Source organism: Mustela putorius, unplaced genomic scaffold (genome assembly GCF_011764305.1).
Source record: "Mustela putorius furo isolate JIRA1106 unplaced genomic scaffold, ASM1176430v1.1 tig00000997_pilon_pilon_pilon, whole genome shotgun sequence".
NCBI classification, from domain to species: domain Eukaryota; kingdom Metazoa; phylum Chordata; class Mammalia; order Carnivora; family Mustelidae; genus Mustela; species Mustela putorius.
In genome coordinates, this window is record NW_025421527.1 from 4,885,458 (window position 1) to 4,911,831 (window position 26,374).

The 26,374-nt window shown below is 57.3% G+C and overlaps 2 protein-coding genes across 23 annotated transcripts in view; one reads left to right on the forward strand and one right to left on the reverse strand.

Annotated features, from left to right (window-relative positions):
* Positions 1-6,635: 6,635 nt before the first annotated feature.
* SYT11 (synaptotagmin 11) lies at positions 6,636-22,922 on the reverse strand. Of its 2 annotated transcripts, none has more exons than XM_004778561.3 (4): positions 22,592-22,922; positions 16,248-17,074; positions 10,207-10,327; positions 6,636-9,708 (listed from the first exon to the last, which is right to left on the reverse strand). In XM_004778561.3, the coding sequence occupies exons 1-4, from the start codon at positions 22,623-22,625 to the stop codon at positions 9,398-9,400; spliced, it is 1,293 nt and encodes a 430-aa protein (XP_004778618.1). In that variant the 5' UTR covers positions 22,626-22,922; the 3' UTR covers positions 6,636-9,397. The 2 variants fall into 2 exon arrangements, with proteins under 2 accessions (XP_004778618.1, XP_004778617.1); XM_004778560.3 differs by having other exon boundaries at positions 10,204-10,327; positions 22,592-22,916.
* An 83-nt stretch (positions 22,923-23,005) lies between these two features.
* Positions 23,006-26,374, forward strand: part of LOC101688564 (GON-4-like protein) — a 63,163-nt gene continuing 59,794 nt past the window's right edge. For 13 of the 21 annotated variants that reach the window (XM_045086777.1, XM_045086782.1, XM_045086786.1 and 10 more), the window contains exon 1: positions 23,014-23,278. The gene's annotated coding sequence lies outside the window, so the exon portion shown is untranslated. Of the gene's footprint in view, positions 23,279-23,727; positions 23,830-24,281; positions 24,419-24,451; positions 24,825-24,853; positions 25,152-26,374 lie in introns of those variants that run through there. The other 8 variants (XM_045086795.1, XM_045086796.1, XM_045086784.1 and 5 more) reach the window with 6 other exon arrangements.

A 26,374-nucleotide genomic window follows, 5' to 3' on the forward strand; every position in this document is an offset into this window, starting at 1 on the left:
GGGAGGGGGCTGGGCCGCTGCCCGAGCAGGCCTGCTGAGACCCCAGCGTGCGCCGAGAAGTGGGGAGACAGGAAACATGTCGGAGATGACATGTTTGCCACCTGATGGAGCTGTTTGAAGCGCGGAAAGTGAATGTGAGACTTCGTGTCGCTGCTCAATGTGCAGGTCAGCGCTTCTGTCTCAGCTACCGAGATGGGCACCGGCGTTTGGGAAGGGGACTTCAGGTGGACATGAAAGTGATGTGTTTGCGTGTCGTCGTTCCCCGTGTGGGGCAGGTCAGCAGCGACCCGCGGGTCCGCCCCTGAATCGGGTGGTGGAGGGCGGCGTTCCCTGGCCTCAGCCCGTTGGGGAGGTGCGGATTCCATCAGCGTCCACGGCCGCCGCTGTGCGCCAGCGGGGCTGGGCCTCGGACGCGTGGACAGTGTCCCTGCCCTAGAGCTTTGACAGACTCGGCATAAACAGCTGGAGGTTGACGTGTCAGAGGACCTGCTTCCGACCGGGGACGCTACAGGACTTCAGAGAAGGGAGGACCCTGGAGGGCTGGGTCCGGCGGGCGATGAGCACTAACGGGAGAGCAGGCAGGTCAAGGAAACACCGAATTTAACCCACACCGAATAATAGAGAAGTTCCACGTGAGCTGGTTTCTGAAGTTTCTCCTCACTTCCAGTGTTCATTGCTTATTTTCTTAAAGAAAAATTACATGAATTTAGGAAACTCCTGACAATCGGTAGCATTGCTAGGAGTCCGTGTCACCTGGATGAGCACTTGGCTTCAGAAGACGCTTTGGTACTGAAAACGGATTTGCAGCCCTCTCAGGGTGATTCTGCTTCAACTTGAAGTTTGTAACCGGGTACCTGGGGACCTCAGTGGATTGAGCGTCCGATCCTTGGTCTGGGCTCGGGTCATGATCTCGGGTGCGGACGGGGTCCCCGTTGGGCACTGTGCTCAGCAGGGAGTCTGCTTGGGATTCCCGCCCTCGGCTGCGGCCTCGCTGCTCAAGCACACCGCACTCTCTAAGCTAGAATACAATCTTTATTTTATTATTATTCTTTTTAATAATTTTTTAAAAAGACTTTATTTATGTGACAGAGATCACAGGTAGGCAGAGAAACAAGCAGAGAGAGAGGAGGAAGCAGGCTCTGCACTGAGCAGAGAGCCCGATGCAGGGCTCGATCCCAGGACCCTGGGATCATGACCTGAGCCGAAGGCAGAGGCTTTAACCCGGGGAGCCACCCAGGTGCCCCTAGAATACAGTCTTTAAAGGATGTGCTCGAACTGTGTTCCTGAGTTTGTCCGCTCGGCTGGAACTGAAACTTGGGGCCTAGCCTCACAGGGAAGTAGTAGGAGGCCCGAGTTCTCTCATGAAGGTCCACCCTGACCTCACCTACCTCTGACTGCTTTTGCTGCCCAAGTTAATTTTGTTTTTCTCTTCTTCCCGCTAAGAACTGTGTTAAGTAATTAGGTACAGCGTGAATTAGAATAACTGAGAAAATAGGGTATGTGTATTTTACTCAGTCTTGGACAGGTTTTTTCTCCGTGGAAGCTGGAAGCAGAGTGGTGTTGTTCTTCCTTGGTTTGCCAGTTCCCCGGGGCTCGGTGCTAAGCCCTTCCCGTGTGCCCGGGTTGTACCCGCATTGTGGAGAGAGCGAGGGCCACCTCAGCTCCCGTCTGCAGAAAGCACCTTGTTCTTCGACAAGCAGAGTGGGCTTGCTGCTTGTCTGCTGCATAGGACCAAGCATGGTCTGGAAAGCACGATGGATTTTAGATTTTAGGAAGATGCAGCTGGACAGCATAGGTGAGTCAGGCTGTGCTTGGAGCCTTGCAGACCTGTTTCCCATCACCATCCAGATGGTTGGAGCTGCGCCGGGACTAGCTTCTTTAGGCTGACCTGAGTCCGGATGGAACCAAAGACTCCCGGCACGTGGTTTCTGCTCCCAGGGGTGTACGATGGATCGGGAGGCAGGGCGGTTCATATGCAGCAAAAACCGTGTTACATCGACTAATTAAAATATAGAAGGATTTGGATTAAGTTAGTAGGTAGAATTAGGCCGTGAAGATTCTCTGTAAGCGGAGATGCGTGACTTGGAACCACAGAGCAGTCGAGCATCCTGTGCAGGACTGGAGAGTGGGAGAGTCAGGATGGTCCTGGGGTACGCAGGATGAGCACGGAGAAGCCCGCTGTGCCTCAGAGCACGCCGCAGGACACCCACGGGGCCCGGCTGGGAGCTCGGGAAGCCCTGAGAGCTGGTCTGGAGTGTGCACGGCTCCCGAGGGCCTGTCTGCTCTCGGGATCAGAAACGGCCGAGAGCGGTTCTGGGCTTTTTCCTGCCTTATCCTCTGGAGATTCTGATGGGATGGATTCTGATAGGATCCAGGAATCTAACCGAATCCCAGCGGATCGTGATGGCAGCCGTGCTGCCTTGAGTGAGCCAGATGCTGAGGGCCCTGCACGGCTTCAGAGGGCGGTGTGGAGCGGTGACAGGGGGCGGTCACCGGTGCGGAAACAGTAGAGGCTCTGCCGGAGCGGCATGTGGCGGCACTGAGGGTAAGCGGGAGGAAGGTGCAGGTCGAAACCAGGGCTGTGCTGGGGTACAAGCAAGAAAAACAAGCTACCAATTAGGAAGGAGACCCCGGATGCACAAAGGGCTGCTACGTCTTAAATGTTTGGGGGGCGCTGGGATTTCTTTTCTTTTGTTTTTTTTTTAAAGATTTTATTTATTCATTTGACAGAGATCACAAGCAGGCTGAGAGGCAGGCAGAGAGAGAGAGAGAGAGAAGCAGGCTCCCCACTGAGCAGAGAGCCCAGTGTGGGGCTTGATCCCAGGACCCTGGGATCATGACCTGAGCCGAAGGCAGAGGCTTAATCCACTGAGCCACCCGGGCGCCTTTTTCTTTTTTTAAGGATTTTATTTATTTGATAGAGATCACAAGTAGCAGAGAGATGGGGAAGCAGGCTCCTTGCCCAGCAGAGAGCCTGATGCGGGGCTTGATTTCTGGACCCTGAGATCACAATCTGAGCCAAAGGCAGAGGCTTATCCCGCTGAGCCACCCAGGCGCCCCAGATGCTGAAATTTCTAATCGACTTTTAAACACGAGTTAGCATCGAGATGGAATTACTGAAATATTTTAGCTTTGTCTATCGTTGTTGCTTAAGAACTCAGCACATGCGATCTACCATTAAGTCACCCAGTTTTTTTAACAAAAGCTGCTGGGGCGGGGACGTGTCATTTCCTGCCCTTCCCAGAGCTGGTTATTGCTAATTTTACTGCAGTTTGTTCTGAGCCAGGAGAAACCCTCTGGCTTCATAACTCCCGCCGGCCGTCAGATGCTTTCCCCAGTTTCCTTACACACCAGTACTCGACAGGAAGGTGAGTTCACACACGTGCTCAGGTAGGTGTACTCCAGAACAAAGTCTCTGCGGGCCAGGAGGGCGCACGGGCACCTCCAGGTTAGTCTCACCCAAACCCTGTGGCCACTGTCGGTGTCATATCCCCAGACAGCCTCGAGCTTCTGTGGCCTGGTGCAGCTCAGACACACCCACCACGGCCGACACCCAACAACTAACAAAAACAAGATTCCACTCAACCCCAGACTTCTTTGGAAACTCCAACTCAGTAATAAGTAGGAAGAGGCACAGATGTTTTGTGTTTGCCTTAGATCTGCTTCCTAGGCAGTTTTTGTCCCTTGGCTGTCTTCCTTCATTCCGCAAACCTTTATTGTGTGCCTGCTGGATGCCAGGCGTCTGTCGGACGGCGGGAATTCAGCCGTGTGAATAACTACAAGAGTGCAGGTCTTGGCTCTGTTCTGTTCTGCAGGGACCTCTGGTTTTTTGTTTGAGTAGGCTCCACACCCAACGTGGGGACTTGAACTACAACCCTGAGATCAAGAGCTGCGTGCCTACTAAGCCAGCCAGGTGCCCTAGTCACCTCTGCTTCTGAGGTGCACAGTCTGATGTCGGATGTGCGGGCTGAGTGCTGGAGAACAGGGCTGGGAGTAAGAGGACGTGTAGGGGTTCCGCTCCTTGGTGAACAGTGTCAGCTTGGAGACATGCTAGACAGGAGACTGGTTTGCTGTGAGCAAATGTCAGTCGTGAAAATGGCCAGTTTTGGGAGCCTGTAACTCTTAATCTCAGGGTTTTGAGTTCCAGCCCTGCGTCGTGTAGAGAGATGACTTAAATGAACTTAAAAAAAAAAAAGTTCTCAGCTTTCTGAAAAATTATGCTCTATCGCTAAACTGATTTGCTCTTGAATCATTTGTTGTTGTTGTTTTTTTTTTTAATATTTTTATTTATTTATTTGAGAGACAGTGAGAGAGAACATGAGAGGCGAGAAGGTCAGAGAGAAGCAGACTCCCCATGGAGCTGGGAGCCCGATGCGGGACTCGATCCCGGGACTCCGGGACCATGACCTGAGCCAAAGGCGGTTGCTTAACCCACTGAGCCGCCCAGGTGCCCGAATCATTTGTTTTTTAAGATTTTGTCTAGGGGGCGCCTGGGCGGCTCAGTGGGTTAAGCCTCTGCCTTCGGCTCTGGTCATGATCTCGGGGTCCTGGGATTGAGCCCCACATCGGGCTCTCTGCTCGGCGGGGGGCCTGCTTCCCTCTCTCTCTCTGTCTGCTTCTGATCTGTCTGTCAAAATAATAAATACAATCTTTAAAAAAAAAAAAAAAAAAAAAAAAGATTTTATCTGGGATGCCCGGGTGGCTCGTTAGGTGTCTGCCTTCGGCTCAGGTCATGATCCCAGGATCCTGGGATGGAGCCCCGCATCAGGCTGCCTGCTGGGCGGGAAGCCTGCTTCTCCCTCTCCCACTCCCCCTGCTTGTGTTCCCTCTTTCGCTGTCTGTCTCTCTCTGCCAAATAAATAAACCTTAAAAAAAACAAAGATTTTATTTATTGGACACCTGACAGGTGAGCCCCCCAGGCGCCCTGCTCTCGAACCATTTGAAGAGGACCCGAGTGCGAGGCTGTTTGTCTTGTCAAACCACAAGGTGCGGGAGGTGCATGAGGGCCGCGGCTCTTCTCTGAGAGTCTGTGACAGAAGACCAAGTGCTGAAGGAGGGGAACGTGTGGTCCCCGCTTGCTGCCCGCCCAGCACCCATTCCTCCTTCCACAGGAAGTGACATTTCCTTCAAGAAGCCCCGAGTTTCCCACCGCCGGGTCCAGGGCGGTCCGAGCGATGGGCTCCGCAGTGACCACGTGGCCACTCCAAAATGGGAGAGAGCCGAGGAGAGACCCGCTAGAGGCGTCTGGGGGATGCCCTCGCGGGGCGGCCCTGGGCAATCTCTTCTTTTGCTCTGGGAGTCGTGCTACAAACGCCACCAAGCTGTCAGGGTTAAGCGGACACTGCGTGTCAGTGTGGGCCCCCAGGAAGCGCCCGGGGCCCTTGCGGGATTAGTGGCCTTTTGCCAGAGTTGCCTGAAAGCTGGCCGCACCCATGGACTTGCATTTGGGTAAACTGGTGTGTGTTCCTGGCGTTTAAACCAATTCCAATTGGGTTTCCTGTTAACCATAGACAAAAGCATCCTGAGTGCCAAGATACTCTCATTATTGTTGTGTGACTGTATTGTTTTTTTTCGGATTTGCCACCTAGGGAAAAAGCAGCGTGCAGACTGACCTGCGCGCCACGTCCGCGACGTCTACGAGCTCGCAGATGCCAAGACTCGCTGGGGGCGGTGAGGTTTGCCCCGAGATGGGCGTGCTTTCTGGCTTCTGTGAACTTACCTTATTTTACACGTTTTCTACAGGATCAGGCAGTGTGATGCAGCGAGGAACAAACGCATAGGAAGTAAGACTAGGAGATAGAAGGTTGGGAAGGTTCTGGAATCACAACTAATTTTTTTTCCTTTTCTCTATTTTCCAATTTTGTATAATATTTTTATTATATTACTTTGTCATTTAAAAGTTTTTTAATTCTTTCACTGAAACTTTAAAAGAGTAGGGGCTTCCTTTCCTGCTCCCAGAAGGGAACCACATACACGCAGGGAGAGTGATTTCCATAGGACAGAAGGCAGGAAAAGTCACGGTTCCAGGCTTCAGGAGTGCAGGGGTCCTCCGAGCACCCCGGGACGTGCCCCCGCAGGGTGTGTGAGCCCCGAGCGCATCTGTCTGTGGTTGCGTATTTACTGGAGGGAGGGTCTGCTTTGCGCCGCAGGGCCGGTGTGCCCCCAACCCTGGCGTCCCGTCCGCACTCGACGACAGAGCTTTGTCAGGAGTGAAGGAGAGAACAGAATCAGCCCTCCTGGCATTGCTGCAGAGGATAAATATTTCCAATTACATGGACAGGCTAACGAGCTCTGAAGCCATTGGGTCTCTCCTGCTGGTGATGGTCTTAGGAATGACAGTTTGAGAGGAAAACAGAAGGACTAGAGAAAGAACTCTTAAGTCTGGAGCCTAGAATCTGCATTTTTCTTCCTCCAATAATCCACACCCAGTGTGGGGCTTGAACTCACGACCCTGAGACCAAGAGTCGCAGCCTCCCCTGACTGAGCAGGTCAGGTGCCCCAGGGATCTGGATTTTCAGGGGTCGGGGGTGGGGATCACACTGGGAAATGTGCCCTGAATCATCCCGTTGGAATCTGAGTGCGACTTGGCCCCCGCCACCCAGCCCCCAAGAACACCATGCGGGCGCGCCTGCGGGTTCAGTGTGAGTCAGTCTTTATTTTGCACTGGCGTGTGCGCTAGCAAACTGCACGTACAAGAGGGCGTTACATACCGCAGTGTAGCATTACAGCGTTAGGAAGTTTCACACGATTCACGTTGGAGTTTCCGGTTTTTTCTTTTGACACATTTGAGTTTTTTTTTTTCTTTTCTTTTTTTTTTTTTTACAAGAGAAGACACAAGGTAAAGAAAGACGACCACGTGGGAGAAGGATCCTGGTGAGGGCACTGTCACTATCGCGGCCACAAGAAGAGCCCTGTCTGTCCCCGTCCCGAGCAAGCCACTCCTGTCCCACGAGCCGGTTCTCTCTGCTGCCGTGCTCGAGCCCGTTCCTGGTCACGGACATCGTGGCTGTGCTCCACTGGAAGAACTGAAAGGAGGAACTCATAAAGGGACTTTTGCTATTAAGAGAAACTCTTGTCTTCCCGAAGGAGCCAAGATACCAGCAGAGAAGGCCCGGCTCTTGGGAAATCTGAAGTGACCGTTCCCTAACCTGTTCCTGACCACGAGTGCCTTGTGCAAAAGCTCGCGTGCGACTCTCTTGTCTTTCAACTGACTCGTGCGAGGTGGCCTGGCTTCTCGGCTGGATCAGCCAGTTATGGGCCCAGCCGTGTGAAAGCCAAAGGCAGCTGAGAGACTTTGGGACAGCAAAGCCGAGGGCATGATGGATCAGGCGTGAGGTAGGAGGGAGGAGCCCTGTGCTGTCTTGCCCGTTCCCACCCTGTCACCTGCCCAGGGGGTGGGGGATGGGGGTGGGGGGAGGGTCCGGGGAGGCGGCCTTCCCGGACCTCCGGCGGCGGGAGGAGCTGCCCTGGCACAGGCAGCAGGGCAAAGACCAGACTATCTCCACCTGTTTGCTCTGCAGTGTTTCTGGGAAGGAAACAAAAGCGGGTTGCTCAGCGCTTTCTGATCTTCAGACATTAAGGCGATGAAGAGGAAGCATTTAAGATTTTTTCCTAAGGGGGCTTCAGAGGGCTCCTGTCAGATTTATACTCAACTATCTCAAAATGCATTTTTAGAAAACAAAAATTATTTTCTTCTACGTATGATACAGTATTTACATTCGATGGAGAATAGGTTAGAGACCGGTGGGGTGGACACGGATGGGGTCGCGCGTCAGATGAAGGGTGTGCGGAGGGAGCAGGGAGCGGAGACCCGCCCAGAGGGGTCTCTGTGCCTGCTCCCAGCTGCTCAGCCCCGCTCGCAACCAGGTTTTAAAAAGAGAACAACAGAAGGACGGAGGGAGCAGACTGGTCTTCAATGCACAAGCGCTAAGAGAATGTCACAGGCCCCATCGCTCTGTCCGCAGACACCCGGCCTCCTCAGAAGCAGGTCGGAAGGGGTGCTCTGGCCCGGGTGTGGACCAGCTTGGCCAGGCCTCGGCTCCAGTGGCTGCTGTGCGGGCCGCCCGCGGGATCTGCTGCCTGGACACGCTGGCGGACTGTCCCCCCGCCCCTGGGCTCTGCCCTCCGATGGGTCTCGACGGGAGAGTGGGGGCCAACCAGGGGTGCGGGGACCCCAGTGCCCTCGCCACCGGCGGGCGGGGAGAGAGCCGCGTGCTCCCCCCAGCCCTTCCCCTGGTCTCGACGCGGGGTAGGACCCAGGGCTCCGTTAAGCACCTGCTCCGAGGGACAGGCCGGGAGAGACGAAGTCGGGTCACCTTGGCCGCGCCTGCGCTCGCGCTTACTCCCTTCTCCAGTCTGAAGAGCCACAGGTGACAACTTCCGCAAGAGCGGCAACTTCTGAAGCCCTTTTCCCGAGGAAGCCGAACCCATCTCATCTCCGCTCCCTGACAAAACTCTAAAGCGTCTCCTGGGTCAGCACTTCTGGAACAATAAAGGCCAGTTCACCCTTCACGCCAGCAAAAGGCTGTCCCTTGGCCATGTTGCTGTCAGGCGGGGGCCGACACGCCGTCTTGCCCGCACCCACACACAGCACCTGGGGTCGGCCACCCCCGGCCCCCAGAGCCACCCTGGCCCGACCGGAAGGCTCCGAAGCTCCCTCCAGACAAACGTCCTGTTTCAGAGACCCGGGCTCTACCTCCAAGCCTGCCATCGCACGGGCTCCAGCGCCAGTTAACCCTGGGCTGCCCCTGAGCCCTCCAGCAGGAGCAGGGCAGCGAGAAGCCTGTGCCCCAGATCCCCCCTGCACACCCGGCCTCCTCCGGTCCACCTCCGTTTCCTGGCGCACAACAGACCTCTGGACCCTGAGCTCAAAGAGCAGAGCTGGGGCGGGGGGCGGGGGGCATCCGACGGGGATGGCGACGCTACAAGATTTTACGTGAGCAAAACAACATCCTTCTGCAGAGCTGGGGGCGGGAGTCACTCTCCAGGGAAGCCCAATAAAAGAGGCCAATTTCAGGGAATCAGCAAATACAATTCGGCACAAAACACAATTTTCATGGATCAAAATCTGTAACTTGATATTGGCAGTTAGGCTAATTTCTTCAGTTTGTATTAGACATGCAAGTATAAGGTTACATTGTTATATATAGACTTGTGAGGCCTTTCCCTCTCTTTCTCCCCATTAAAAAAAAAAAAAAAGGATTTCTAGTGCCTTGCAAAGGAGAAAAATCATCATCGCTAAGAACTGATCTGCAGCTGTGGTCATGTGGGGTGTTCTTTGTGGGGTGTGTTGTGTAAGAAATCTTCTACAACTAAACCGAGGTTCTGAGTCCGCTCCTGTGTGGCATCTCCGTCCCCGTCGGCCTGCCTGGCCCGGGCCCGGGCGAGGACAACACGACTAGTACTCGCTCAGACTGTGCCACTTGGCCACCGGCTTGCGGGGTTTCTCGCACACCTCCCTCCAGTGCTCGGCGCCGCTGCTGGTGACGCTGTGGGCCCCCAGGATCAGCCTTCCCACCGCCTCGTTCTTGGTGGTGCGGTCGAAGTCGATGACCAGGAACTCGATGCTGACGTCAGGCAGCAGGTCGGGGGGGATGTCGTAGACGAAGGACTCGTTGAAGACGGGGTTCAAAGTGCACTTCTTCACGTGGGTTTTCTTCTTGGCGATGCGCTTTCTGCCGTAGTAGACGTTCACCTTGACATAAGGATCTGGGGCCACCAGAGAGAAAAGGGAGACAGGCCCATGACACGGTCCTCCCCTCGGACGGCAGCTTTGTGGGGAGGGGGTGCGCTCCTGTCCGTGGTGACCACTCACACGTGGTCTTCAGGGACTGCGCACCAAATGCGCTCCTGACCTCGGGTGGGTGCGGGGCCCAGGGCACCCCGGAACACAGCAGAACAACTTGCCCACGTCAGGACTGAGGAAAGCATGTGACACGGGGCAGCGTTTTCCAGGGCGCAGGGACTCCCGGAGGCCTGCAGGGTTGTGGGGAGGTCTGTGTCCCCTGCAGCAGGGCTCGGTGGCGGGCATGCACCCCGCGGGGGGCACCTCAGCGAATATCCAGCCCTCTCCGCCCACGCGGGGCACCTTCTGCGCTAGGGACAGCTAGAACCCATGACCGGGGAGGGGACAGAGGGCGTGGGGGGTGCAGGTGGGACAGTGTGGGGCCAGGGGGCCCGAGGCAGGTCGAGGTGAATAGCTGCTACCTGAGAGGCCGGTGATGTCCATTTTCGGCAGGTGTCGGGCTTTGAGGACCACCACGGTCAGTCTCTGTGCCACGGGCTGGTAGGACAGAGACACCTGGAGCTCCCCTCTGCTAATGCACTTCTGTGAAGAGGAAACAGCAGGTGAGCGTCCTGGCAGGGGGTGGGGGCAGCAGGGGTGCGGAGCCCAGGCAGGAGGGGCTGCGCGGGGCCACGGAAGGCGTGCCTCCGCCGGCGTGTTACTGTCACATTTAACGGGCAGGGAGATGGACACCTCCTCATTACAACCCCGACACGAAATGCAACCGTCTGCTCGCGTCGGGTTCCCGAGCGGGACTCTGAGGCCGGATTCCAGTCCGGCTGCTACTCCCTGCCTGTGCGACCTGGACAAGAACTGGACGGCTCTGTGGCCCGTTTCCTCGCCTGAAGGGTGCAGATAAAACCAGTACTGACCTCCGAGCATCGAGACAACTAAAGAAATTGAAACGGGTAAAATTTTACCTGCACCAGCGCCTAGAGAAGTGTGTTTTCTCCCGGAGCCTCATTCAGTTCTCGGGGGAACAGTGCCTGGACGGTGGACAGCCGGAGACTCGGAGTTGAGCCTTCACCGTGCTGGTCGCCCAGCCCCTGGCTTGGGCAGGTTCCTAAAACTTCCTGGGGACTGTCCCTCTCTTCCACATGGGGAGCACCCATTCTGTCTGCCTGCCCGTGTCTTGTCCAGCCCAGCTGGCTTCCTCCAGGTGCCCACAGGTTGGGCCCCCCCTCTTTGAATCTTATTCTAGGCTCTGCTTGAAAAGGAAAAAACCCTCCAGCCTGCAAGGGCATTTTATTTTTTTTAAAGATTTTATTTATTTATTTGACAGAGAGAGAGATCACAAGCAGGCAGAGAGAGAGGAGGAAGCAGGCTCCCTGCTGAGCAGAGAGCCCGATGCGGGACTCGATCCCAGGACCCTGAGATCATGACCTGAGCTGAAGGCAGAGGCTTAACCCACTGAGCCACCCAGGTACCCTAAAATAAATAATTTTTAAACATTTTGTGTTTCTGGTTTATAGAGTAGGGATGAGGCTGGGAGAAGGAAAGCAGAAAGGGGCGCGGTCCGGGATATTGACAAAATAAGGCAATTTGGGACAAAAGTGCCCCCACTACGAACGCTTACTTCTTGCATGCTTCAAAGCCCCAAGGGAACGTGCTCGGACGGAACACGAGCAGACTGTGCCCGCCACCGGCCTTCCGCGTGCCGCACACTCGCGAAATCACTTCTGGTGAGTCTACTTGGTGTTGGCTGGAAAGGGGGGAAGCCCGCTGTCAGTGAGCACCACTGGGGGGTGGGGACGCTCGTGGACAAGGACGGGAAGTCCCTGGATCAGCTCGTCCACGAGAAGCAAGGAGAGAAACCCCAGGGTCTGTGCTGTGACTTGAGCCCCAGCGCATCTCAAGGGATGAAACTGTACTAACGTATCACATGGTTCAGAGACTTTCCTGAGGCTGTTTCATACCAGGAACGTACGGAAAATCTCTCATAAGGCATGAAATGACTACAAGGTGAACTTAGCCTTTAGCTTTTGAAATTGAAGTCCCGAACAGAACAGACCTGAAAAAAGATTTTCGTGGCTTTTCTCTGCTAGATTGGAGACCCCATCTCCTCCTTACCTACAGCCTAGAGGCTGTCTGCTCCTGGTTACATGGATTCACAGTCTTTAAACACAATTTGGACTCTAGACACAGAAGAAGAGTAAAGGGGAAACTTGATTTGAAAAACAGCTTTGGGGGTGCCTGGGTGGCTCAGTGGGTTAAGCCTCTGACTTCGGCTCAGGTCATGATCTCAGGGTCCTGGGATCGAGCCCCGCATCGGGAGGCTGCTTCCCCCGGCCCCGCCTGCCTCTCTACCTACTTGGGATTTCTTTATCAAATAAATAAAATAAAATAAAACAAAAACCAAAAAAGCAAAAAACAAAACAAAACAAAACCAAACCAAAAAACCAAACCAAAGAAACACCCAGAAGTTTTATTTGTTAAAAAAAAAAAGCGCGGACTATAAAATTATAGCTTCGATTTCCTAATTATTTGGCTAAAACGGTGTTTTCAAACTACCCACTGGGAAGATAGCACGGTCTGTGCCTTCCAAATCCCCCACCCCTTCCCTTGCTGTGGGGGCGTGGACGACTCCTGGTCACCCCTCCAGTGATTTTCTCCCCTAAAATCACCGCTTGGCAGTTGCTGTCCTTCGGACCCCCTTCACCTCTGGCCGTCTCACAGGGCCGGTCCCACCTCCCGAATGCGGCTGCTCTGCACAGGCGGCCGGATTCACACCCCCCCCCCCACCGGCTTCTCTTTACGCCCACTTCCCACCGCAGTAGCATCCTCCGTGGGTCTCTCTCAAGGGCTCTTTGTCCGGGGCTGGGAGCCGCTTGGTTTCCCAGCTCCCCCCCACCCCCGGCCTCGGAGGAGAAAGGATCTTATCCACGCCGGTAAGTCCTGGGAGGCTTCGCTCTCCGCCTGCGGCTTCCCCGGGGAAGAGGAGCAGGTGCAGCGGTGCCGCCGGGGAGGACGCGCAGGGGTGGGGGACACGCCGGGGCGAGGGCTCCGACGGGCTCCGGTGAGGCTGTTCCCGGTGAGCAGCAGAGCCCCTTCCCGAGCAAGAGTCCAGCCCCAGGCCTTCGCACGAGGCGGACCCGCACACCCTCAACACACCTTCCCTGGGGCCAGAAGTCTGAGGACCACCTCCCCACGGATCCCAGTCACGGGAAAACAAGAGAAACAAAACCCGCACTGTTCCCACACGCCCGCACCTTCTCTCCAGCGCGCGAGCACAGCTCCTCTCTTCCTGGCTCGTTTCTTTTCAGCCCCTATTGGCTCCGCTGCGGAACCTCTTAGGTTCCTCACAAATCTGAGATTTTAGGAATCCTGGTCATTCCCATGACCGTCGCCGCAGGCCATCAACACCAGATGCGGCCCAGCAAGGATAGGAAGTGATTTGGAAAACAAGGACCTCCAGGAACTTGGGGGACTCTAACAGTGGTGCGGGATCCCCTAGCCCTCTCTGGACAGCCTCCCTTCTCCCCCACGGCATTTATCACGGGAATGTAAATTCAGGTTAATTTTTATCCAAGAAGCCTGCTGGCCCCCTCAACCAGAAGAGGGGGCTATCTTGATCTCAGGATTGTGAGTTCAAGCTCCACATTCGGTGTAGAGCTTCCTTAAAAAAAGATGTCTATCCAAATAAAATATTAGAAAAAAAGCTGCTACTCAAAAAAAAAAAAAAAAAAAAAAAGCTAGTTTTGGAGATCAGAGATCTCAAGAGAGATCAGAAATTTGGGGCATTATAAAATGTATATTGGGATCTTTCCTTCATGATCAAGGGTCAATTTCTAACGTTTCTTACATCCTGTATGTTCACAAGCGCGGAGACTGCTCTCAGTGACCCGCCAGCCTTCACGGGCCAGCCCAGATGAGACCCAGAGAGACGGCGATCGCCGGCCCCGGGGAAGGCACGAGGTGGAGGGTAGGGAGGGTGACCCGCCCCCGGCTTCTTTGCCGTGGGCAGTGGGAAGGACACGAGGCAGTTTTTCTGCTAAGGAGGGGAAATGCAGTTCAGGGGGAAGTTCCGGAGAGAAGTGTATCTCCCGGCGGTCCCCACCCGGGCCGCTGACGTGGCCCCGCATCAGAAGGGGATGCCTTCCACAGACCAGCCAGCACTCTACAGAGTGTGGAGTGGTGTGTACAGAGTGTAAGAGTGTACAGGGTGTGGAGCAGCTGTAACCAGTGAGCCAAGGGGAGATCCAGACAGGGCAGACTCTTGGCCTCGGCAGAGAGGACCAGCGGAGACGGGCAGAGGCCGCACCGCAGGGAGGCTTGGGGACCAGCGGCCAGATCAGTGCGGTGAGAGCCATGGCCCTGCCCACAGGCGCCGGCTCGGGAAAGGCTTAGGACGTCCAGGAGGCTGGAAGGCTCTGGTGCAGGGCCGCACAGCCTCGGTATGTCCGGTCTGGGCCTCTCCCCGGGGGCCCGGGATCCTCATCCTGGCTTGTCCCTCCTGAAGGGAGTTAATTCAGTGGAAAGAGACTTGGCTCTTGCCAAGAGCCCCTGGCAGTTCAGCAAATGCCATTGTCTGCGCTCCCTGGCCAGTGTCCGGGATTCGAGGCTGTTTTGTTCCCGGCCCAAATCAGTCCCTTTCCTGGCCCGTCTCTTCCCAGCTGCAGCTTGGCACGGAGCCACTGCCTGCCTTCGGCCTTGGCTAAGACAGCACGAGCCGTCTGGGGTCGGCCGGCCAGTTGGGGGCTCCAGCAAGGCTGGGGCTCCGGGAAAGGACGTCTCAGGCCGCGGCAGGAAGGCAGGTGGGGGAGCGTGGAGCTGCTGGAAAGGGGGGTCAGGGAGCCAGGGGGGCTCGGCGGACCCCCAAGGAAAGAGATGACGGGCAAGGGGCAGGGGACTGAGTGGGATGAAAACACGTCACTGCCACGGCGTCTACTGGGGCTTCTGACCCCAACCCCAGAGGATATAAGAGCCCTTGCTGTGTTGGACTCTAGGACGGCTCGTTGTGTCCTGGCCTTGGACCCATGCTTATGCCCTGACCAAACCCCTCTAATACTCTGAAACCGCCTGGGCTTCTGGGTCGCTGCGAGGCACCGCTGGGTGTGCCCCATGACAGCCGTGGTCCCCCAGGCGGGGGGGCAGGGCCTGTGACACACTATGAGGGGCAGGGCCCCCTCCTAGAGGGCACACCTTGTGCCTGGAGCTCACTGCACAGGCAGCCTCTACCGGCCCAGAAGCCTCTCTCGTCCAGTCCCGCGCCTCCTGCCTCGCCAGGGAGTGCACTGTGGGCTTGCAGGTGGGCACCGGGAGAGAAGCATGGCCTCCGAGCCACAGATCTTTCTGGGTGGTAGTTGTCAGTGGCTCTGATGTCCTTTCTGAACCTCCCCCTCCTTCTCCAGTGACTCAGGCTCCCCTGCCTTCCTTTGCTTTGCCAAAACACAACATAAACATCCGCGAACCACATACATCTCCCAGGGACCAAGCCTCCCCGACAGCAGAAACAGCGGCACCACCACCAGCAGCGGGGCCGGTTTCCTGGAGGGTCGCTGCGCAGAAGGGGCTGAGCAAACGTATCCTCTTGCTTCGTTCCTGTGGGAACCTGAGATCAGAGTTGCTAAGCTGAGCTCAGGGAGCGGGTGATCTGGCCTCAAACTTGGCTTTGACTTCAAAGCCCCTGTTACTAGCTACTTAGGTTGTACCTTGAAACAGGATTGAAAGTCTTAATTTGAAAAGCCAGCCACGTCTTTCGCGGCCCCTCTCTGTGTGGCAGCTGCCCGGACGCTCTCTCCCCCAGGGGAGTCAAGGTCCTTAAGGGCGACAAGGTGCCGGACACATCGTCTCCTCTAGTCCTCAAGCCGGAAGCCCAGGAGGGTTCTGTACCTCCCTGTGCCCCCTGGCTGGGAAGCGGTGAGCTAGGGCGTGTGGCCAGAGTGCTCAGCAGACAACCACCCTGCCCCCACCCCAGCTGTGTAAGAAACGCATGAACTCGCGGGGGTGGGGCATGTTTCTGGCACCCCCAAAATTACAACTCAGGAGCCCGAGCTGGCCCAGTGGGGAGAAGGCAGGGGGCTGGGCTCTCATTCCCCTCTGAATGTGGAGGAGAGGCTCTGGGAAGACCCCCCACGTGACCCGGCTGGGGCTGGACAGGGACGCGGGGGCAGAATTACCGAAGCCCCATCATGGTTCCCTGGAGGGAGATCATACACGACTTGGGAGAAGAAACTGGCCCCCATGTCCCGGTCTGGACTGGTGGGGGCGAGTCTGCCCCAGGAAACCTGGGCTTAGTGTCAGGACGCCCACCATGAAGAGAAATTTCAGAAGCTGCCCACCTGTCCCTCTCCCTGCGAAGTTCCTTTTGGAGGAGGCCCTCGGTCTCCTTCTGGCCCCGCTGATCCCTGACAGCCACGAGCTCCCCACCCATCGCCCCCTCTCTGTCATCCACGCGTGCCCCGCCCTTCCATCTGCTCCCCGAGATGTCACCTCCGCCAACCGACACACTCTTCCGCCTCACCTGGATGTTCCTTTTGGTGATGTCCCTGGTCAGCTGTGCCTTGCCCGTGCTGGGGTCCACGCCAGCCAGCGGCACCATGACTTCCCCGATGACGTCGTCCCGGGAGAAGCGGTCGAAGCTGAGCACGAGGAAGTGTAGCACCAGGTCCTGCAGCTGGCTGTACGGGATGCCGTAGAAGGTGAAGGTCTCGTCGAACACGGGGTCCAGCGTCTTCCGCAGCACTCTGGTCTTCACCCGATGACGCTTGTCAGGGAGGATGGTCATTTTGATGTAAGGGTCAGAGCCCTGGGTCTGCTCGTCCATCACTGGCAGCCCGTGGGCCTCCTGGATCGTCACCACCAGGGCTTTTTTCGGAAAGTTATAGTCCACGGAGAAGGTGAGGGTCCCCAGCATGACGTCCTCCTCTGGAGATGATGGAGACGTGGTTTTGCTCTCCCCGGGGGTCAGGCTCGCAACGGGGCTCCTTAGTTCTTCCCCATGGTCCACCTTGATGGGTAACTGGTCCATACAAGAACCGGAGCCCGGGCCCTTGGGACCCCGGTCAGGGCCCAGCAGGCCGGCCTCGGCGGCGTCCACCATTACACTCCCGCGCCCGCCTCCCCGCCCAGGGCCGTCTTCGTCTCTCCGCACTTTGATGATTTTCTTCTTGTTGCTGAGCGTCTCTGGGTAGATGCTGATGCCTTTGAGCATGTGGATGAACTTATATGGGGGAGTCTTGTGCTTCTTCTCCGCCCGCTGGTGGCAGCATGTCCACACAAAGACGGTCACCGAGACGCACACCACCAGCACGGACGCCCCGACAAGGCCAGCCACCACTGGGGACACATCTGAAGGTGGAGACAGGAGATGCGTCAAGCCCGCAGGACCTTAACCCCTCATCCAGACCAAGCCCTCTGCAGAGCCAAGGTAACCTGAGACGGAGCCCGCGGCATCGTCCCGAGCTCGCCTAGGCTCAGGAGCATCCCCTCTCTGGGAGACGCCCTGAGCCAGCCTCTCCGGCCCATCCAGGGCTGCTCCTTCCCGCCAACCTGGACGAAACCCTTCTCTTCTCCAGGAAGCCTTCCCTGAAGCGCCTCACCCAACTCCGCGCTCTTCTCTCCGCCTCCTCCCCGCACGCCAGGACTTGGTTCCCTCTTACTGATTTGTGTCTCACGTAAAGCTGTCCTGTGTTATGAAGTCACCTTTTTACCTCAACCGTTACACAACACACACGGGCACGGGCCATGTCTGGTTTCAGAACGTTCCAGGGCATCTGTACGGGGTGTGCGGTGAGCTCGCGCTCACGGAATGGTGTTCAAGGGTGGTAAACGGGGGGAGGCGGTAAAAAGAAATCTGGCTCTGAGTACTTTAAAACTATGCTCCAGATTTCAGCTCCCAGCTCCAGATACTTGTATTTTATTCTAATTTTACTTATTTTTAAAAAAATACTTGTATTTTAAAGCGGAGGAAATAGAGGCTGTGGAAAACGTCAGCTCTTCGCTCAAATATCACCTTCCGAGGAAGGCCTCCCCGACCGCCCTACATAAAGTGCAGCCTTCTTCCCACGAGCCCTGGCCCTGCTTACCTTTCTTCTCACGTCTCTCTCGCTCACGTGCAGTGACACACACACATATGTGGTTTTACTACAAGAAATGTCACTTCACTAGAGAATAAGCTTCACGGGAACTGGGTTTTTTTTCCTCTTGCTCACTTCTGTCTCACCAGCACTAAAGATGCAGAGCTGGTTCTTGGTACGTAGCTGCTCGACGAGCGAACGCGCGCAGAGACACGCTGCTTCCTTCCCTTCCGCTACCCTTGTCCTCTCCCACACAAGCTGCGCCCCGTAACGAGTTTGGGGTTGTTCTGCTTTTCCCCAGCAAGTCCACCAAACCCAAACTAGGTTTAGGCCTTAAAGGTCTCTCTCCATAAGGTCTCTTTTTCTGTATTACTTTTTAGGGGAAGAGGGAAGACTTGCGTAGGGCAGGAAGACCTAAGGAAATGGACAAGACTTCAGCACATCCCAGAATCTTCCGGAAACACCCTCCCACCAGCTGTGTGCCCGGCTCACTGTCCCGCTCCCTGCGGGCCTCTGCTCCCACCTTACCTCATCGGAAAAGTGCCTCTTGGTCACCCCCAGTGAGATATCGGCCCCCCCACCCTGCTTGGTTTTTCTTCACTGCACTTCCTACGCTGACATGTGCTGGTCTGTCCTCCCTTACTGGAGAAGATTAGTAAGAACAGTGACTGTTTTGTTCACTGCTAGAGCCCCACGTCCTAGAACCACGGGGCACACAGTAAGTATTCAGGGAACAAATGAATCTGTGAGTTCGAAACACCCTCCCCACATTGGAAAAAGAGCACGAGTCGATATGATTACATACATCAAAGATAAAGTTCTATACTGGCCTTCAAAACCTATCGATACACAATGGGAGACCTTACTTGACAAACCTGAGCAAAAACTCTAGTTGTGGGCGCCTGGGTGGCTCTTTATTTTGGTGCAAGCCATGATCTCAGGGTTGTGAGATGGAGCCCTGCGTTGGGCCCTGTGCTGGACGGGGAACCTGCCTGAGACTCTCCCTCTGCCCCTCCCCACCACGTGCGTGTGTGTGCACGCACGCTCTCCCTCCTCTCTTGCTCAAAAAAAAAAAGTAGTTGTTTAGGGGACCCCAAGTCAGATGTTAACCTGTAGTATGAGTGCGACGTCCCGACCATGGGGGAGGGGTAGGAGGATTTCATCTGTGCTGGTCATGACATATACGGCCTGTTCTGTCTAGCACAGGCAAGAATACAAACTGTTCTCTTCTTGTGTACATTTGCTGTGTCCCTGCCAGGCACGGTGCCAGCGCTTTCTCTGAGTCAACCAACTCACGGACTAGTACCACTGATATCCCCACTTTAGAAGTGAGGAACCTGGGGACTCAGATTTGCCCGAGGCCACGTACGAGCAAATGGCAGTGATGGGACCCAGACTCTGGTCGGCCTGACACCGGAGCGTCTCTTCGTTATGGATAATCAGGGTCATAAAAGGCCTGGAAACCATATCAAATGAGGCAAAGTGGAAGGAATGGGAGCTGAGGGGTCTGGGAATGAAAACTTTCTAGTTATTGAAGGCATCTGGATGGAAAAAGTGTGGCTGGACTGTACGTCAGAGGCCCGGCCCAGCACCTGCGCGTAGAAGCTACAAGAGGACAGACTCTGATTCAGCGAGAAGAGTCAGATTATTATTAGAACTGCCTCACAACGGCTCAGATTGCTTCATGAGGCAATGACCCTCCAGCTGAAAACTTTCAGAGGTTGAATCGCCCTTGCTCAGGCATATTTTAAAAGAGATCTCTTCAGTAGGGATTGGACTAAATGTCTCTGAAGTTCTTTCTCCAACATTCCATGATTCTATGAAAGTTGGGGTCAGGCAAGAAAAGAAGAGGTTACGTTCTTTAATAATACAGTACAGAGAAGGACTAAACCATTAACAAATGAAGGCCACCGCGTCCACAGCCATACTAAATAATAATACTGTCTCTCGGGTACGAAGTGGAGTAAGGGTCGTTAGGGACGGGCTTCACCACATGGCAGCAGCCTTGGTAGGAAGCTCCTCGGAAGCCGGCGGAAGTAGCGTCCTGTCCGTCTCCTCCAGGCGAGTGGCTGAAGGGACCTCAGGAAACAGGCGAGCAGCTGAGTGGATTCCATGGTCAGTGAAAATGGGCCCAATCTGAAAAGTGGCTCTCGGTTCACTGGTCAGGGACTGTCCTGAAAACTGCTTGCTACTGATGAATGACAGCGCAGAGACTGGCTCCAGGAGACGAGGAAAGCGGGAAACCAACAAGACAGGTACATTGCTGAGGACGGTTTAAAGAGAGGTGTCGAGGCCAGGCTGGGAGGTGTCTGAGCGAGGCTTTCGGCTCCACCAGAGACTTACTCTGTGGTCTTGAGAGAGCCCACTCATGCCTCCACACCTGCTGTTAGAAACATGGATGCGGGGCGGGGAGAGAAGAGGTGGGGTTCCCATGTCTCAGGACAGGGAAGGGAAAGGGGAGAAGCCTGTGAAGCCACCTGTAGCCTATGCCAGGCGCTCTCCTGCACCTGGTTTCCCACTTCTGCCCCCTTCTTTCTTTTAGTATCGGTTAGCCCCTGCCTCTCTCCCCCCACACCCACGGCAGTGAACTAGAAAAATCAGAGATGCTGAAACTAGGAGCCCCTGCCCTTGCTTTCATCAAAAGCTTGGTGGGAAAAGGAAGTTGGAACTAGGGGCTGCAGTGAGGGTTTTAGAAGTAGTCGTACTTGGCAGCGACTGTGCTGCTTGCTGCTTTTGTCCTCCAAGGTCACGGATAATCGAGTGTTGGCTGGGTGAACCTCCCAAGGGCGAAGGCGTTTGAAACGAAGCACTCTATGAGATGTGAGAAAGTCAGAAGTGGCAGCTCTCTACGTAGGACCCCTGCGTACGTCTGAAGACCTGTAAGATGTCCGTGGGCTATGCCCTGCGCTCTCAGCCTTGGGCCAGACCTGCACTTGACACTCCCTTTACTGAAATAGCATTTCCCTATCAAGTGGGCCCGGGTGATACAGTGAAATGACAACGGAGTGTGGCATCACCTGGACCTTGGTTTAGGTTCTCGCTCTACCCTTACTGTCTGTCTGACTCCACCCAGTTGTTCTGTGTCCCTGAACCGTAGTCTCCTCAGCCGGCAGATATACGTAATAATGCCTAGACCGAGGATGTTGTAAGATTAAATAAAATGGAGTAGGTTAAAAAGCTGAAGTAATTTCTCTGTTTCACTAATATTCCTTCTAAAGGAAACCACTATATTATACCCCGCACCCTCGAAATTTCCAAGGAAATCTGGAACTGCAATTAGAGGAAAGAATACGTTGGAAAGAAGGCAGAAGACAAAAGGGAAAGAGCAGGAGGAAAATCATGGGGTGCTCATGTGGCCACAAAAGGGAAACCTGTTGGAGAAATTTAGGACTCAGGAAGACAGAGATGCAGAAGGTGAAGTGGAAGAAAGCAAGCCAGCTAACATTTAGCCTTGGGCAATCAGTGGGAAGCAGTAGCTAATGGGCGTGATCTGCCTTCTGGATACTTCCCCTAATCTGACGGTGTCTTCTTGACACTGAAGTGAGAGAGCTCATTTCCACGAACCTCTAACTGCGGAATGAGAAAAGCCATTTCCTCGTTGGACTAGGCCCCACCCTAAAAATTGTCCTCCGGATGCTCAAACCTTCTGGGTTGTTTGAAGGATAGACTCTCCCAGGAGACAGGAAGAAACCCTTGGCTGACAGCAACTCCCACCGAAGCTGGGGTAGAGTGAGGGAGAAGCAGGGCAACTCCTGTATTTTGGAAGCAGAGAAGCGGAGCCCAGGAAGTTTGCAACCCTAGCACATTTTGGAGGAAGCCCCAAAGAGGGGAGACTTGCTTATTCAGCTTTTCTTCCCCTTCCTCCTCCCCATTTTCCCCTCCACTCTCTGCCCCTGGAGGGCAGCTCAGCTGGGAGCCCGGAGGCCCGGGTCGGGGACCAGCCGCTCGGCGATGACGTAATGCCTTGCCGGGTACACAAAGCGGCCTCCCCCGGGCCCGGCCTCGCCGCCCCTCCCCCCGGGCCGGGCCTCGCCGCCCCTCCCCCCGGGCCGGGCCCGCGCCCCCGCCAGCACCAGCGCGTTGAGTCCCCCTCTCCGAAAGGCCAGCCAGGGAAACAGGGAACAAAGGCCCGAGAAGACGGGCCTGGGCGCTGCCAGGAGGCCCAGAATAGACATCACGTCATCCCCGGCTCCGCAGCGCCGAGCGCCATTTGGTAGCATCGGACGGACCCACCATTACGGTGCAGAACCGCACTTGGGGGCCTCGGCGGCCGCCGGGCCTGCGCCCCGCGCCCCGCCGGCCAGCGGCGCCCCGCCGGCCAGCGGCTCCCCGCGCCCGCGTCCCCAGCCCCGGCTCCCCCGCGGCCGTGCCCCAGCCCCGGGACCCCGAGCCCCCCGACCCCCCGAAGCTGCCATCTTGGCGCCCATCCCCCGCCGCCGTCCTCCCCCGCAGCCCGAGGAGTGGGAGGGGGAGCAGGGGGCACCGCCCTGCGCGCCCCGAGGGGGAGGGGTCCGCGTCCGGTCCCCCACACCCACCCGTAGCACGCCGCCGCGGCCCACGTCTGGGCGTCCGTCGCGACTCGCGACCCCGGCGAGCCCGCGGCCCGGCCGGCCCCTGCAGCCCGCAGCTCAAGTTCAGGTGCCGCCCGCCGCCGCCTCCGCAGGCCCCATCCTAGCGGGCCCGGCGTGGACGGCCTCGGCGCGGGCTTCGCTCCCTCCCTCCCGGCACTGGCCCCTCTGGCGTTGCGGCGGTGCCCACTGCCCGGGCGTAGTTTCCCGACTCGACTCACCGAAGCTCGGTCGGATGTTGGTGATCTCAGCCATGTCGTCGCCAGAGGCTCTTGCTGCAAATGCTTCCTCAGGGGTCGGGCAAGTCCGGGGGCGCCCGGCCAGCACCGAGGCCGCCGCTGTAGAGCGCTAGCCCAGGGGAGGGGGAAGGTGTCTGGCGGACGCCTCCTGCGACGGTCGGGCCCCCGGTTGCCGGCCGCGGCCGCCTCCTCAGATGCTCCGGGGATGCTCTGAGCGAAGGATGCAGGTGCAGCCCGACTGGTCCTGATGCGAGCTAGGCCCCGCCCTCTCCCGAACGGCCCTCGGCAGGAGGCCCCGCCCCCGCCCGAAAAGCTCCGGAAGCCGGGGCCCGCCCCCTTCCGGAAGCGGGAGGACCGCTGCGGCCGCGAGGCTTCCTGGAGCGCGAGACCGCGCCCCCGGGCGGGCTGTGGGTCGGGGCGGCGGGAGCCCCGCGGTCCGGCCGGCGTCCGGCAGGCCCCGGGCTACGTGCCGCCGCAGAACGTTCCGGCTAACGGGGGGCTCAGGGGTTTGGGAAAACCGCGCGCTCCGCGGCCCGCGCTCCCGTGTCGCTGGCCGTGACCGCCCCGCGGGACCCCGTCAACCTCGCAAGCCGCCGAGGCGCGGCTGAGAGACCAGACCGGGTGGCGGGGGCGCAGCTGAGCCGGGGCCGGGAGCGCCCGCAGACGCAGGTGGGCTGGTGGCGCGCGCATTAAAGCTCCGGCTCAGAGCGGGCGGCCGGGGCGCGTCGACCTGCGCCGGGCATTTCCCGTCCGCGAGTGTCGGCGCGCGCACGCGCACACACGCACGCGCACACACGCGCGCGCCGCGGAGGGGGAGGCGGGCGAGCGAGCAAAGCCGCACCGCGGCGAGTTCCGCAGGCCCGGGAACGCGGCGCAGACCGAGCTCCGAGCTTCCAGAGGCTTCCTTGGCGCCGGGAGAGGCGGTGAAGTGGCGGGCGCAGTCCTGGCAGTCGCCCCACGGTTGCCGCAGCCCCGCTCTCGCGGTCCGCCGCGGCTGCGCTCCTGCCTGCGGACGGGGTCGGGCCGAGGCGTTCCCACGCGTGGACTCGGCGGCGCGTCCCCCGGCGTCGGGGGAGGACCGGGGCTCCAGAAATCGCTGCTCCGTCCCCAGCCCGTGCGTCCGAGGGGCCTGCGCTCCGCCCGGGCCCCTCCCGAGGACCGACCGCGGCGCCCTGGCAGCGCGCGCGTCCGCGGAGTCGCCCCCCAGCCCGGCCCGGAATGTGCGTGTGACCTGGAGGGTGTGACAGCCGCGGTCGCCCAGGCTCGCCCGAGCGCACCGCGTCGCCCGTGGGGGCGGCGTCCGTGCGGACGCCGTGTGCGGTGCGGAGGGCCGTGCACGCGGGCAGCGCCGGGCCGCGGCCGAGCCCGCCTGGTTCGATCCGTGCGGCGCTGGGAGTCCGCCTCCGGCCGCGCTAGGGGCTCGCCCTTTCCTCGGTCCGGTGCTGCGGGTATCTCGCGGCGGGCAGGGTTACCTGTCAAGCGACACCACGGATCGCGAGCCCCAGCTTAGTCCGGAGCAGGACAGCTCCACGCACGGAGGCGGCCGGGGCTCGCCCCGAAGTTTCCGCCCGACGGCGGCCGCGCCGGCTTCCCCCGCTCCCGCCCCCCGCCCCCGCGCCCCCTCGCCCCCTCCCCCGCTCCCCCTCGCCCCCTCCCCCGCTCCCGCCCCGCGTGCACGGCGCCCGGAGGCTGGCGCATGCTCCTTGGCGGCCCGGCGGCGCGCGCGCTCGGGGGCGCGCACGTCCGGCGCTGCCGTTGGCCGACTTCCGGCGGGAGCGGAGCGGGGTTTCCGCGGGATCCGGCCGGCTGGTGAGGGCGGCGGGGCGCGTGCGGTGGGGCGGGAAGAGGGGTCGGGTCGGCGCGGGGTGCGTGACGGTGCCGGGCTGGGCGTGGGGGCCCGGCCGCCGGTCGGCGCCGAGGTGGGGAGCGCGGCGAGGACTCCCCTTTGCAACCTGTGCCCGCCCGGGAGGGGCCCGCGCCGGCGCTGCCCGGGGTCGCATTCAGCCCCCCGCGGCGGGGACTCCAGCTCCCGCAGCCGGGCCTTCGGCAGCTGCCGCGGTTCGGGTGCCCGGAGCCGCCGTCTGCACGCCGCTCTCCGCCTCCGGTCCCACCTCTCACCTACTCCCCAGCCTCCCTTCCCGGGGCCCGAGAACCTTCACGTGCCTGTTGAGCTGGAAACAATCAAGATTAGGACGTTGGCTGGTTTGGGGCCCAGGTGGGGTTCCTTCCTGCTGCCTGGAGAAACTGACTTAGGGAGGTTTATTTTATTTTTAAAAACTATCTATTTGATATCAGTCTCTCCCCGACGTGGGGCTCGAACTCTCAGCCCTGAGAACAAGAGTTGTACCTGCACTCCCGACTGAGCCGGCCGGGCGCCCCTGAATTGGGGAGTTTTAAAATAACCTTATAGTTCGGACTCTGGACTTTCTTAGTCCTCTATTCAGGCTTTCGTGGGGGACCCTGGCAGATGGGCATCGTCAGTGAGGAAGAACTCAGCGCTGTACAAGGCAACTTACTGTATTCCTGAACCTATTTTATGAGAGTAAGGTTTTTTTTTTTGGCTAGAAAGATGCCACGGGTTTTCATACATTGCTTAACTCCTGGTCCAAATGCTACATAGACTAAACACCAAATGGGAAGTTCATGCCCTCTCTCGTTTGCTCTTCCGGAAACATTCATTGAGTATGCCGTTGGCAGATCCTGCCAAGTACTAGGGGTACCAGTTGGAAAAGTCCTTTTTCTCAGAAAGCCCGTAGTTTTGGGGGGAGGAGATGGGAAAGAGATGGACAAGAGAATGACAAAAGTGATAAATACTGTAAAAGAGCTTTGCAAACAGGTGCTCTAAGAACATAAAAGATACCCTCTAGCTTGCATTAGTGTTGCCTTTAAACTGTGAATAACTGGAATTGAAGCCAAGAGTCAGGAAGTGACATAGCATGGAGAATAGTGGAACTTTGTTGTTTTTAGCACAAAATTTCTGTTAATGTAGCTTAATCTTTTTAAATAATCATGCTTTGCTTTTGGATTGTTTCTGGTTTTTTTTTTTTTTTTTAAGATTTTATTTATTTACTTGACAGAGAGATCACAAGCAGGCAAAGAGGCAGGCAGAGAGAAAGAGGGGGAAGCAGGCTCCCCACCAAGCAGAGGGCCCAATGCGGGGCTCCATCCCAGGACATTGAGATCATGACCTGAGGCGAAGGCAGAGGCTTAACTCATTGAGCCACGCAGGCACCCTAGATTGTTTCTGTTACTGGAACTACCTGTTTATGAAAACAGCAGTAGCAAACATTATTGATCTAATAAATTGCTGTCTAATGACATAGATACTGTTTTTATTTCATTAAAAAAATTTTTTTTTTTACGAGATTTTATTTATTTGAGAGAGAGGGATTGAGCCTGAGAGAACAAGTGGGGGAGGGGCAAACCTGCTGAGCAGGGCGCCTGAGGCAGGGCTCAGTCCCGTCATGACCCGAGCCAAAGGCAGCTGCTTCATGGACTGAGCCACCCAGGTGCCCCTATTTTGTTGTATAGCCGAAGAAGCTGAGATTGAGTTTAAATAATTTATGTGGGGCCACAAAGCTGGGGAGAGGCTGGCTTGGGAAACAGATGGAGTTTGACTCCACGGTTTGCTGCAGCATTGTGCTTTTCTGCCTCCCAGACGGTAACCCTTGTAACTACCATTTACTAATCACGTACTGTGTCATTCTTAAAACTCCGAGGTAAGCACAGTTACTGTCCTTTAAAGTGGACGAAACTCAAGATCAG